This window comes from Cynara cardunculus (genome assembly GCF_001531365.2).
Source record: "Cynara cardunculus var. scolymus isolate 2C chromosome LG 1, CcrdV1, whole genome shotgun sequence".
Classification (NCBI taxonomy): domain Eukaryota; kingdom Viridiplantae; phylum Streptophyta; class Magnoliopsida; order Asterales; family Asteraceae; genus Cynara; species Cynara cardunculus.
Genome location: NC_037528.1, coordinates 15,873,818 through 15,888,191, shown reverse-complemented (window position 1 = coordinate 15,888,191; position 14,374 = coordinate 15,873,818). Strand labels below are relative to the sequence as shown.

Here is a 14,374-nt window from a genome sequence, read left to right as displayed (position 1 = left end):
AATTACTTTTTTTTAAACTTAAATAAAATTATAATAAAAAATTAAGTTAAAAAAATTATTTAAAAAATGAGAACTTCTAAATAATTGACTTGATATTAATATTGATATATTTTTTTTCCAAATTTACATTTTATTCAAAAATAAAATCGTTATTAATTTCTTAAAAACACATATAGTTGTATTATAATATTGACATAGACAATAAATAAAATAAAATATTAAAATCAAGATGTATTTTGCTGTATTACGCAAGTACCCTTCTATAATATATATATATATATATATATATATATACAAACAAGTTATGAGGGTAAATTAGTTATTTTATCAATAATGTTCAATTCAATCTTATCAAACACTTAACAATTGCCATATCATATTTAATCATATCTTGTTTTATTTGTTATATTTTGTTTGGATACCAAACACACTCTGATAAATTACAATATGATTATAAATTCTCATCAATTTGAAAACCGACATGAAATACAGAACCACAATACAAAATACAAAAAGTTTTTGAAATCCCAATAAAATGTCGTATACAAATAGAAAAGGACGATTTGTTGGTGATTGAAGTAGAGAGGCAAAGGCATAAACGGATAAAGCCTCCACCGGTGGTATAATTAGTTATACAAATATATATATATATATACCTGCCAGGCTGCCACGTCATACTCCCCCTCAGTTTTGACTTTTGACCCTCCCGAGTCGTTTCGCATATCACGTGTCTTCCTAACAAACCCTCATATCTTTCCACGTCCTCCTCCCTCCCTATATATACATTCCATGTCATCACCAAACTCCATAGCCATAACCATACCCATACCCTCCGCCTTCATCTCTACCTCTAACACTGCCATGTCAACTTCCGATCTCGCCGTCCTCTTGCCTCGCGTTATAATCGTATCTAGACGGAGCCTTCGCAAGAACAAATTCGTTGATTTCGTCGGTACGTATCATTTGATTTCCTTCAATTCTCACCGGATTAACGGATCTGGAATCGTTTTCTTTACGAATGTCATTGTGCTTTCTTGTTGATTTCAAATTTTTCATGAATAATTGTCGATGAATTAATCAGTTTATTTCGTTTATTCGTTTAATTAGGCGAATATCATCTTGATCTTATAGTCGGCTATGGAGCCGTTCCGGTGATTGTACCTCGGGTGACGGGGGTTCATTCGTTGTTGCACAGCTTTGAGCCGATCCATGGAGTCCTTCTATGCGAAGGAGAAGATATTGATCCGTCGTTGTACGAAGATGAAGAAACCAATCTCTCCCCTGAAGAATTGGAGGAGATCCGGCGGGTGCACGTCAGCGACACCGCCATTGATAAAGAAAAGGACACAATAGAGCTTTCACTCGCCAAGCTCTGCCTAGAAAGAAACATACCCTATTTGGGAATATGTAGGGGGTCTCAGGTCTTGAATGTAGCATGTGGGGGTACGCTTTACCAAGATATTGGTAAAGAACTAACCAAAACTTGCCCTAAAGAGAACAAAGTGATTCATATGGATTACGATAATTACGATGGGCATCGGCATGAGGTTTCCATCGTAGAGGACACCCCTTTGCATCAATGGTTTAAGGATTCTTTAGAAGACAAAATGGAGATTCAGGTTAATAGTTATCATCACCAAGGAGTCAAGAGGCTAGCACAACGTTTTAAGCCCATGGCGTTTGCACCAGATGGTTTAATCGAAGGATTTTATGATCCGGATGCTTATAATCCAAAAGAGGGTAAGTTTATAATGGGTTTACAGTTTCATCCTGAACGAATGAGGAAACCAAATTCAGATGAATTCGATTATCCTGGATGCACTGCTGCTTATAAGGTAGAATTAAACCATTGTTTCATTCTTCATGAACTCTTTTCAAAATAAGGGATTTTTAGGCTATCATATATATACTGAATTACTTGTCAAATGGTTGCAGGAATTTGTGAAGGCAGTGGTGGCATATCAAAAGAAGATCAATAACACAACAAAGGTACCAAAATCTCTAAAACTTGATAAAGAGTTGGAGCAAAAAAGAAAGGCTATCGCTCGTAGCTTCTCGCTTGCAAGAAACCTATACGAAGGAGGATCCAGTATTCGTCAACCAAAAGAGTCTGATCTCAAACCAGGAGCAGAATTTCTTGAGGTATGAAATAATTCATTACAACAAAATCTAGTCGGTTTTTTCGTTCTTTTTGTGATTGATTGATGATGGGATATTGGATTTGGTTTGATCAGTCAAATACAGCATTGAGTTTGCAACAAGAGAACAGACTGAAGCAGATGGGAGCAACAGTTAGGAACGCATCTTCATACATGGAGAGATTGAAGTTGAATGAAGAAAGAGAGAAATTGGCAAGAGCTGTGATGGGGAAGATGACAATTGAACAGTTATCTGATCTAAATTTGTTCTATCACATGATGGGGCAGATATGTTCTGAAATGCTGGAAAAGAAGCAGATTCAAAATGTTAGTGTTGATCTTCCATGATTCTAAAAGCCAAATTAAAGCCTATAATGATGATTTCTTTAATAAAGAATCACATGATATTAGGAAAAAAGGATCCATCTTTTGCTCTTGCTGTAACTACCTCTCCCAAGATTTCGTTGGTGGTAAATGGCCAATCACTTTTTTCATGATCACATGCATTCATCTTGTTTGTGGTTGCTTTTTTTGGTGTGTATGGAGTATGGAGCATTGGAAATGGGCCTATGCTTGGGAATCTTATTTGGTTTCTATTTGTAATTCTTAATGGGCTTGTAGCTGTGCCTTGTTGGGTTTAATTTTTGTCATTTGTATGTAAAACTAATAGCAGCTGTCTGTTAGTGTATCCCATCCTGTAATTTACTAAGAAGTCAAATATTTTATACAACTAAAGTCAACAAATTCCTACCAAAACATGACCTATAATAGCTACTCGAATTTGGTTGAGTTAGTTGGGTAATTAGGTGCATAATGTTGAAGAAACTAGATATAGACCTTCATGAATTTAACAACGGAGGTATGAAACCGTTGATCTAATACATTCCTGATGAACTCCCAATTGCATTCTTGGTTTCCATCGTCTCTAATCATCACAGTAATAACCTTGCTGCTTCCAATCGTGGAATCACAAGCTAATTCAAGCCGCCTGCATGAATCCATATCTCAAGACACCTGCACTGCTTCCTTCACCTGTAAAACTCTTTCTGGAATCCAATACCCTTTCTCGAGACGTGAAGATCCCATCCCCTGCGGGTATCCTGGCTTCGTGCTCGACTGTAATGGCAGCAATTCACCTACTATTGACATAAACAATATGACTTACCATGTTCTCAGCATCGATCAATCGTCCCAGATCTTGAAGATCGTTAGAGAAGATGTAATGGAGTCGATCTGTCCACATGATTTTGTCAACACCACCATTGATGACCAGCTTTTCGACCACTTCTCAACTTACACAAATCTCACTTTCCTCTATGGATGTCCAGAGTCTTTCAATCTTCCTGGAGTTCATCTTAACCAGTTCTCTTGTGATGAGAATGGGATCGATAAAGTTCTGGTTTTGCCCGGAGAAGAAGGCCCTGGAATCTGTAAAGAGAGTGTGATCATCCCTGTTCCTGCTACGGCTATCGGATCCACAGGATTGGTAAATTCAACTGGTTTGAGTCAGGTTCTCCGGGGAGGATTTGAGGTCAGGTGGAAGCTGGATGCAACAGCTTGCAGCCGGTGCACCCAGTCTGGCGGCAGCTGTTTTTACAATTATGATACGAATAGAACCTCGTGTGCTTGCCCTGGTTCGCCTTCGATCACAAATATTTGCACCATGGCTAACACAACCCGAGCCAGTTCCTCACCAAAAGAGAGGTCCCTGACTATAGGTACAAGTTACAACCTGCACACTTAAATAAATATTACTTCAAATAGACTTTATATGATCAAACAGTTATACATTATTGTTTGGCTAGTGAACTTAAATCCTATAAAGTAGTAGTACATTTAGACCTATTATTTGTATTATAAAACTGATTTTGTTGTAGTGGCAACTACATAATCATAAACCTGGAATTTGCTCACAAATTTGACTCCTTTTCTTCGGATTCTAGCCCTTCCGATTGCAGGTGGGATTCTTGCTGCCATTGGCATCGGCTTGGGATTGTTTGTTTGCAGACAGCGGAAGAAAAGGCAAGCTATCAGAGAAGATGAAACAGCTGAGAACAAAGAAAGTGTGACCGCTGTTTCAATCAAAGGACTTGCTACGGATTTTCCGGCCACCATCACTTCTTATACTTCCTCAACAACAACAGAGTTTGGAAACAGCAGCTATTTCGGCACTCGTGTATTTAATTATAACGAACTGGAAGCAGCAACTGATGGTTTTGATGATTCAAGAGAACTTGGAGATGGTGGTTTTGGAACTGTTTACTACGGTAAGCTCGTGGATGGTCGAGAAGTCGCAGTGAAGCGCCTATATGAGAACAGTTTCAAGCGGGTGGAGCAGTTCATGAACGAGGTCGAAATCATAACGATGATGGATCACGAAAACCTTGTGAAATTTTATGGATGCACTTCAAGACGAAGCCGAGAACTCCTCCTAGTTTACGAGTACGTTGCCAACGGCACAGTAGCCGATCATCTTCACGGAAAACTAGCCAACTCGAATTCAGTATCTGGTCATTGGCCTAACTGGACATTACGGCTCAATATCGCAATAGAAACAGCTGAAGCATTAGCGTACCTCCACGAGTCCGACATCATTCACCGCGACGTGAAAACCAGCAACATTCTCCTCGATAAGAGTTTCCGAGTGAAGGTTGCTGATTTTGGGTTGTCCAGATTGTTTCCATTCAACGCCACCCATGTCTCCACCGCGCCACAAGGGACGCCGGGCTACGTGGATCCCGAGTACTACCAATGCTATCGGTTGACAGATAAGAGTGATGTTTATAGCTTCGGAGTGGTGTTAATGGAGCTCCTATCGTCGTTACAAGCCGTGGACACGAGCAGACACAGGCATGATATTAACTTGGCTAACATGGCTGTTGACAGGATCCAAAACCGTAGGTTGGATGAGTTGGTTGACAGGAGAATTGGGTTCGAGAGGGATGGTTTGGTGAGGCGGATGGCGACGTTGGTGGCGGAGTTGGGTTTCCGGTGTCTGCAACATGAGAAGGATATGAGGCCGACGATGAGAGAAGTGGTGGAGAATTTAAGAGGGATACAGAAAGAGGAGTTGAATGTGCAAAAACAAGAGGTGGTTGACATTGTGGTGGATGACGGTAGTAATCCGCCTTCTTCTGGTTCAGGGGCTACCGGCAACTTGGTTGAGACTTGAGAGCCACGCCGAGCCGGTGTTGAGTTCCATGCGACAAAATCTTGATTTCCCTGAAGTTAATTGATATGTTCTTCCTTAAAATTTACATGGTTCCATTTGCTATTTTATTAGTAACTATGTATTCAAATTTAAAAGAATGTTTATAAACCATAATGGATTGTTTTGAACTAGAGCTCCAAATATTAAAAGTGTCCGGAGGTTCAAGGTTCAAATTGAAGGAGGAACAAAAATCTCCTTATGGCCATGGAGGTTCAAATGCGATGACTCCAGGCTACCTGTTGGTCGTCATGAAATTAGTCGGCTCATAAATATACTTGGAAAAAAGGTTGATTATGAGGACGCTTTTTAACTCACTCAACTGTTGTGACTAAGCGAAACGGGGGTTAAACTGAGGACTTGTCTTGTATTTAGACTACTTAACTGTTGTGACCAAATGAAACGGGATTAAACTGAATACTTGTATCTTACAAATGAATTTAAATTGCAGTTAGATCCATTGCTTCTCATTGAAAACCTACATTGAATTTTGTCAAACAATTGATAGCGCTTTGAATGAGTTATTGATTGATAAACAGCTCTTTTATTTTGTAACAATTAAGAGCCATCATCCATTTCAATTAGAAGCAATATTTCTTTTATATTTTCTTTAAAATATTTTTCTTTTATTGCAGAAATGAAACAATAGTATTTTGTGACAGACTTGTCTCTACAAACAAACTCATGTGGTTTTAGTTCTCGAATTAAATTAACAAAGCTTAAACAATCAATGTTTAAGATAACACAACTACACAAGCTGATGTAAATATCAAATGTTACAAAAAAAACAAGTATGAACACAAATGGAAGTTTAATTACTTGAAAGAGCTTTTCATGAGAGCTAAGAAGTGCACTATGAAGTATATTATGTCAAATGAGATCATCACCAATCTATACTAATCTCTCGTTAAAATAGACGACCAAGATCTATGTGTATCAACATTTTAAGAACACAAAAACATTGTCCTCCCCTAGGACCTTGGCTCACCCGAACCGACCCTAGTCACTGCATCCTTGCTTACCTGCAAATAAAAAAGGTAGTTTCACCTTGAAAAAACAATTGTTGTAAAGAATCTATTGCAAAAGTTAGCGTTTCGTTAGGCTATTACCTACTCCAAAGAAATCTTTCTCATGGCTTCACTTACTTTTGCATATACTCAATAGCAATTACTAGTTAAAGTATGGATGTGTTGGTAATTTTAGTGTCATTAGACAATTTGGTGTGATTGGATTTACAAAAGAATGAAAAGGGTTTCTAATAAGCTATACTATAGGTGGAAGTGTGAAGAGTGTACATTAGTATAAACTAACTTGAACATGAAATTGTCTGACGTTGTCGTATGGCAGGGATCAAGGGGTAGCCCCCCTAGCAGTGGTATTTCAGTGGCACTAATATATCTTCAATGTGCTAATCAGTGGGTATCTTCGCATTGATGCTAACACTGAATTTCCACAGCTGTTATGTAACCATTGTAACTGCTTTCATTCTCATTTTATATATCAACTTAACAAATCATTGTGTTTTTTTGCTCTCGTTTTCTGCTTAAAAACAAAGTGTAAGTTTAAAATATCATCGAGTAATTTTGTGATACCTAAAACAAATATAAAATTGAAATACTACTTATAAAAAATGTCTTGAATAGGCGATCTAACTTAAGACAGATTTGAATTGATTCATCACAATACCCTTTAGGTTTGGTTCCGATAATAATGAAAGTTATAGTGAGAAAGGTAAGAAAAAATCTTCATCCTTATGTCAATTCTAATAGAAGATCAACACTAATTTGTTGAACCGATATGTATCGAATCAATCCATGATAAGTGCAATTAATGAGGTGGAATGAGATTAAGCAGTTGTTAAATGGTTTGGTGCAGAATGATTAAGAGTCTGTCATGATATACTGTAAAATAAAATATAATTATTTGGTAATTGTTTACAATGAAATTAAGGCGTTAAATGGTTAAGAAAGACCCATAATACAAAATCATTAGGAGAGATTTTTTTTTTATCAAACAAGATTCAACTCTTAACGATTCAGTAACTATCTCTTAATATAAGGGGCTGTTTGTTTGGCTCGGTGACATTAAGAGTCAACCTCTTAATCGGTAAGAGGTAATGGTTGTTTGGCAAAAAAAAAAAAAAAAAACCTCNAAAAAAAAAAGAACCTCTTAATGGTTACAAAAGGCTCTTAACGATTTAGGGGCTAGGGCTCCCCTAAATGATTCAGAGGGATCTTCTTCCATTTTTGCCCTCTCCTCAAACTTCAACAGGCAACAGCCCGCTGCTCCTCCCACCCCTCCCACCCTCCTTCCTCCTTCCAATCGATCTCGTCTCCTCCCATGAGTTGATGCCTCTCCCGAAATGCTGCTGTCGCCTTCCACGAGTTGATTCAAAGGGGTTTGCTGTGTCGATCGTTCCTCCCACCCTCGTTCCTTCTTCTGCCTTCCACAACCCCCTTGCTGCTGTGTTCAATTTCTCAAATCTGTTTTATTGAGTTGCGAAATTAGGTTTCGGATTTTGTTCAGTTAATGTCGATTTCTTGTTGATGAATTGATTATGAGCTGTTCTGCCCTTGTCTCCTCCCATGACTCAATTCCCACTCACGAATACAAATGTAAACAATTTCCAAAACCCTAATTTCTCACTCACAATCAAAGTCGTTACTTACGAATATACATATATTCATTGATCACTTCAAGGTTTTGGATCAAAAGGATGAGTATTTGGATCAGAAACTGAATGAATCTCGTCTGATTCTCGATTTTGTTGATGGATTTGAGTGGAGGTTTGGGGAGAAGATGGTGCATTACCGGACCGATAACGTTGGGCTGCAGGCGCAGTGGTTGGAAGCATGGTGGCCTGCTTCCAATGATGAGTTTGCATTTGAAAGTAGGACCTTATCAAGTTGCATTTGTGGTTGAAGATGATATTGAAAAATTATGTTTGTTTGCACTAATAATGTTACATTTGTTTGGATTAATATGAAATATGTAGTTATATTTGCAAAATAATTGTTCTATTCAGATTCTGCCAAACAGCTCTATTTCATTCAGTACTAAATCATTCAGAGGGTTAAAATGGTAATTTGTTGTCATTCAGAGAACAGTTACCAAACAACATTATTTCATTCAGCACTTAACCATTCTGGTCCTCTTAACCATTCTAATCACTTAACCATTCTGCATCAAACCATTCACCAACCACCAAACAGCCCCTAACTATTAAAAAGTAAATAAACAATATTTCAATATAATCAAAAGTCTGTATCGATTATTACGCCGGTCAACATTAACTTGTTACGAAAAATAAATAAATTTGTAGTAAAGGTATAATTATTTTGAAAAACAGGAGATAACATGTAAGTATTTACCTACGGCGGGACCCAGGGGATAGGACTACGTTTTGTGGTCCACGTGTCATAGTTGTTGCAGACTATAAATTAGTCGGTATCATCACCTGTCACTTTAACTTGGCCGTCTGTAACCATTGCTTTCGTTCGCTTCTTTTAATCCTTCTCTCTCATCGTCTTTACCAATTCGAAAGTGTGTAGAAAAAACAAAGAATCTATACTACCGATGTTTATGGTTATGAGTATGGTTATGGCCATGCCTATGGCTAGATCACAAGATAAGCATCTCAGATCTAGGTTTTTCTTTCATAATTAATCCACGTTTTTTTTTCATTTTTCAATCAATTTCAACAGTTATACAAAGAATTTCGTTTTCCTAAACCTTTGTTAGATCGGAATCAATGGCCACGATGCAGAAATTTAAGATGTTAGCAACACAATGTGCCGTTGCCGGAAGTCCGACTCGTAGTCCATCTACAAGCCCTGTCATTCACCTCCGTCGAAGGAAGACGCTACGGATGTTGCTGAGTCGCGGCGGCGGCGGAACACGGCGGTTGCCTCCGACTAATGAGTTTGTAGATCGGAGGGGAAGCGATGTTGATTCGTCGGAGGATGAGAAGGATAGTGGTGCAAGGCGAAAGTTAAAGGACTTGTTTGTGTCGTCTTCGTCGCCGCCGCCGCCATCGACGCTTGGCGAGAGCGGACGTGACGGTGGAGAAGAAACGAATCGGTGGAGCGGCGATGATGCTGATCTAATTGGCCGGCGCGGTGGTTCGAGGGGACTTAGGGCATTGCCGGGGACGTTACGGCAGCGGTTACTTAGACGAGCATGGAGGCCTGTACTGGTGACAATTCCTGAGTAAATTTTGATCTTGTTTTTGGAAAATGTAGAGATAACTTTCCAGAAATAATTACAATAACAGAGTGGTACTACTAATTTTTGGTTTTCAAAATTTGCATCCAATCTCTATTTGCCAAGGGTTATGAGAATTTTGGATTATAATTCTGATGGAGTTGGAAGTGATTATGATTGAAAAGGAAAAGCCAACTGGATGTTGTTACTCTTGATGTGATACATAATAATTTCAAAACGGATTTTCATGGAAACACATGTATTATGATGTTTATTTTTAGAAATACGAGTGTTCTTTGTCACTCCAGGTATATGCATATGTGTTGCTATCAATAAGAAGGTTTATTTTGGTAATACCCACTTTCCAACCTTCCTCTGTTCTTTCTGATCGCAACTTTTTCATAATCGTTCATTCAGCCATTTGGAACTCCAAACTGGAAGAAATCAACACATTCAGATCGCCTAAATTGTGAGATACTTTATCTCAAAACATTTTTTAAGTTGCAAATAAAGGGGTAATATTTAGACCTATTTTTATTTTATTTTAGAATTAATTTCATACATTAAAAATGTAAAAAATAAAATTATTTATCTTATGTATAAGAATGCATTTAGCCTCCTCTCCTCTAAATAGTAGGGAGAGACTGTTAAATATTCCTATCTAGTATTTTCTTTTTTATATATATCAACATTAAATTTATTTATTTTTACATTTTTAATATATAATTTGAGATGAGATGATTTTGATTTCAAAAGGGTGGAAATAATATTGTTAAAAAAGCGAGAAAGAAATGCTTTTTGCAGAGAATGTATGGGGGAAATCCTTATGGGAATGGTCAAAAGTGGGATGGAGATTTACTGTCATCTCCTTTTCCCAAATTTTGTTTTCACCTTGGATGCCATAACCCTCTAACCCCTTTTGTATTCTTTTTCAAACTTATTTGATCTAAAAGTTTAACTAAAACCCCATATAAAATATATTTATATTTTCATATATAAAATTTGAACATGAAACCAATATTCTAAAACTTTACTCACTTTTAAATGTATTCCTTGTGTCGAAAAATTGGAATATTTTTCTTTTTGAGTTGTACAAGAATCTACAATTTTTGGTTAAATTTTCAATCAAAGTTTTACTTTTTGTTAATTATTAGTTATTACTTGATTTTCTATCTTTAATTTAAGTTTATATTTTTTTTTTCTCATCTAACCATGATTTAAGTACTTGAGTTTCGGCCACGATGGAAGTTATAGCGAGAAAGGTAAGAAGAGATCAATGACAATGAGATGCATCGAGATGTACCAGATTATTCATGTATCAAACGTAATTAATTAGGTGGAGTGAGATTAAAAATGATCAATGATCCATATCCTTTTTTACACTTCTACACAATCATTCGTCTCTCTCTATCTCTCTCTCTATGTGTGTGTATGTGTGTGTGTATATATATGTATGTATGTATATGTATAGGTGAAAGTTCAAACGAGAATGCCTATGATTTACGAGAATGCATGAATACTTGTAGGCCTCAAAACATTTTTAAATTTTAACCATTAATTTAAGTTATATTAAATGTAAATAAATCAATATTGGTAATAATGTAATTAGATATTTTTATAATTATTATCTTATTTAATTAGTTAGAATTATCCCATCATTTTAGCTTGGGATCAATCATGTTAAGCTGAACGTCGATCCTTTTCTTCCATCCTTTTCTTCCCATTGTATCCAAAGATTCGAAATCTTGATATTCGAAGCATCCAATTCTTTTTTCACCTAGAACGGAGGATTCAAATGCTATAGGTAAAAAACTTGTATAGGATTAAGTGATCATCATGATTATTCGAATGACAATTCTAGGGGGTTTTCTGAAGACTGTCTTTATGAAGACAGTTTATCTGAAGATATTTATGATGATGATGATGGTAGGATTTGTATTGTTGTAAACTTCTATAATTCTATAGCTTTTTCTGAATGGGTTGTGAGCGTCTGGTGTATGATATAGATTTTCTATTACATGTGATAAAGGGTACTTGAAAGTGTGATAATCTTGTGATAAAAGTGTGATACATGTTTCATTCCTTTTACTGTATACATGTGATCCGATTTGATATTAGTTTGGTTAGCATAATGTGATCGGTTTACTAGAAGGTCTGTCAAACTATTCACCTCAAAGATGTATATATATATATATATATATATATAAGATTTGTCAAACCATTAACCCCACAAAATTAAGTCGAAACCAAAGTAAGCAGAAACAAATAAGCACGAAATTGTTCAAAATGCGAAAGATGATAAACCTGAATTCTCAACATAAACTATAAACAGTGTGATAATCATATGATACCAGTGTCATAATTGATGGGGCTAATCTATACAACTACCAAATTTTCAATTACAGTCATTTTGTATCTATTGGGTATGATAACGGTGTGATAATCGTGTGATACATGAACCTGATTAAACCAAACAATGTGTGCAGTCTTAATTGGGTATAATCCTGTGATAATCAACATGGTTATGATACGGAACAAATTGCAGTCGTAATTGGGTGTAATCCTGTGATAATCAACATGGTTGTGATACGGAACAAATTGCAGTCGTATTAGGTGATGATCGTCTGATAATCTATACACGATTGGGATGTGATAATAGTGTGATTGTGAAACCTAATCGAATCGAATATATTATAGACGAACCTAAATACGAATCGTATCCTGTGAAAACCGTTTGCTACTCGATTCGTCATTGGGTTAACGTATCACATGATTATTACACTCAAAATTCGAATCGAGTAGATAAGTTAAACCTAGTCGAACTGATATATTGTAGTCAACATTCTTGTGATAATCGTGTGATACTCATACCCTAATCGAACCAAACAATCTTTAAATAGAGCGACTGTGAACTATTCATGTTCTAAGTGTGATAAATTAGTGATAAGCAAACCTTGAATCAACTGTCTCTGCATACTTCTCCATCAATCTTCTTGTTGTTCGATTTCTTCCTCTTGTCTTCTTAAAACTTATGACACCTTCTTTCTATGTTGTCTACTAGATAACCAAGATAACCACTATAACTCATGATGTTATTAGTTTCCAAATGATTGGGGTCTTTTCTGATCGTGTTTTTAAAATTTTATCATTTCGAATTCCAAGATCACCCTTCTGCCTCTCAAAACTTTTTGAATTATTTTAAAATAAAAAAATCCCTTAATTTTGATTGTTATCACATTACTTGGTTAGTAGGGTGTTCTCGCATTCATGTAAATCACAAGAGTTCTCGTTTGTATATATAGGGAAAGGTTCAAACAAGAACCCCTGTAATTTATAAGAATGCGAGAACACCCTCCTAACCAAGTAATGTGATAACAATCAGAACTAAGGGAATACTATACACACACACACACACACACACACACATATATATATATATATATAGGTGGAGGTTCAAACGAGAACCCCTCCATTTTACAAGAACACCCTTATCACATGTGATAATACGCTTGAGGGGACCCTGTGATGTGCGGATCTGCATCTATGATTTAGCATCACATGTGATGGCCTTGATGGATTATAGTATCATATCAACAACAACCTTATCTATGTGATAATACTTGTGAGGGGGCTTAATGGTGTAAGGGTGACTTGGCCCGCAACCAAGATCGCATAAAAAATCGTTCGCGTTTCTGATTTGGTATCACATGTGTATCACATGTGATGGAATAATAGTATCACATGTGATTGTCTATACTAAAAGGGTATTCTCGCGTTCTCGTAAAATGAAGGTGTTCTCGTTTGAACCCTTCCATATATGTATGCATGTATGCATGTATGTATGGTTGTATGTATGTATGTCAAATTAAAGTTTGAATTCGTTTAGAGAAGGAAGGTATATGAGCGTTTGATTCACATAACAATTTTTGAATTATTGGAATATCTGAAAAGAATGGAAGTAGAAGAATTGACATATAATTGAATTAGGTTTGACCACATATATAATTAGAATGAAATAAAAAGGAGTATGTCTGTTTAGTATACAAAATGTAGCTTCATAACTGCTAAAAATGTGTTCCAAGTTTAATGTACCTCTTAGTCTTTCTCTCCCCCTAATTCTTTCATATCTTCTTTCTCGATATTTATTGACTTGAAATCAAAACTTACAAGACTAAACCGAAACTCAAAACCACCAACACCAAAAATTAGTGCACTACTATTTTGAGTAAATATGTGAATGTCTTTATGTATTTCTTTAGGTTTTCTTAGACCTGTTATATTCGTCTATGTAGTAAACTTAGATAAAAAAACGATGCTCGATTATGTTCGATGGTACCCAAGAGAGCTCAATGGTCTTAATATAAAGTGATGAAGGTGTTAGGTCTTGGTTGTGAAAAGATCGATTTAATTTTTTTTCACATAAAAAGCTATTCATCATTTCCATCATTGAATGTGCCTTCGCTTTCATGAGCCATTGCTCATCTATACTATCTTATAAAGCATTTGACTAAAACTCTTAAAAACTCTTAAAACTATTAAACCCGTTCATCCCTAAACAATTTCATCCCTATCCGATTTCATCACATATCTGAATTCGTGTAATTAACTGCAGATAAACACAATCAAATACAGGATAAATATTTCATTTTAAATATAAAAAATCTAAAATATAATTAGTATAATCATTAAATTCTAACATAATACTTAATTATTATCTTTATAAAATTTATAATATTAAACCAAAAATAAATTGTTTTATTATTAAACTTAAATTAAATTATATAAAAAAAATATTCTATATTATAAATCATTTGACAAAAACTCT

At 35.9% G+C, this 14,374-nt stretch overlaps 3 protein-coding genes across 3 annotated transcripts; all 3 read left to right on the top strand.

Annotated features, from left to right (window-relative positions):
- Positions 1-848: 848 nt before the first annotated feature.
- LOC112519632 (putative glutamine amidotransferase GAT1_2.1) lies at positions 849-2,890 on the top strand. Its single transcript, XM_025127847.1, has 4 exons — positions 849-952; positions 1,108-1,835; positions 1,936-2,142; positions 2,235-2,890. Exons 1-4 carry the CDS (start codon positions 862-864, stop codon positions 2,484-2,486), a joined length of 1,278 nt encoding a protein of 425 aa, XP_024983615.1. The 5' UTR covers positions 849-861; the 3' UTR covers positions 2,487-2,890.
- Positions 2,891-3,027: 137 nt separating this feature from the next.
- LOC112517262 (LEAF RUST 10 DISEASE-RESISTANCE LOCUS RECEPTOR-LIKE PROTEIN KINASE-like 1.3) lies at positions 3,028-5,315 on the top strand. The gene is made up of 2 exons (XM_025124677.1): positions 3,028-3,856; positions 4,082-5,315. Exons 1-2 carry the CDS (start codon positions 3,028-3,030, stop codon positions 5,308-5,310), a joined length of 2,058 nt encoding a protein of 685 aa, XP_024980445.1. The 3' UTR covers positions 5,311-5,315.
- Positions 5,316-8,911: 3,596 nt separating this feature from the next.
- Positions 8,912-9,633, top strand: LOC112501923. Its single transcript, XM_025105702.1, has one exon. It carries the CDS (start codon positions 9,098-9,100, stop codon positions 9,557-9,559), a length of 462 nt encoding a protein of 153 aa, XP_024961470.1. The 5' UTR covers positions 8,912-9,097; the 3' UTR covers positions 9,560-9,633.
- The last annotated feature ends 4,741 nt before the right edge of the window (positions 9,634-14,374 follow it).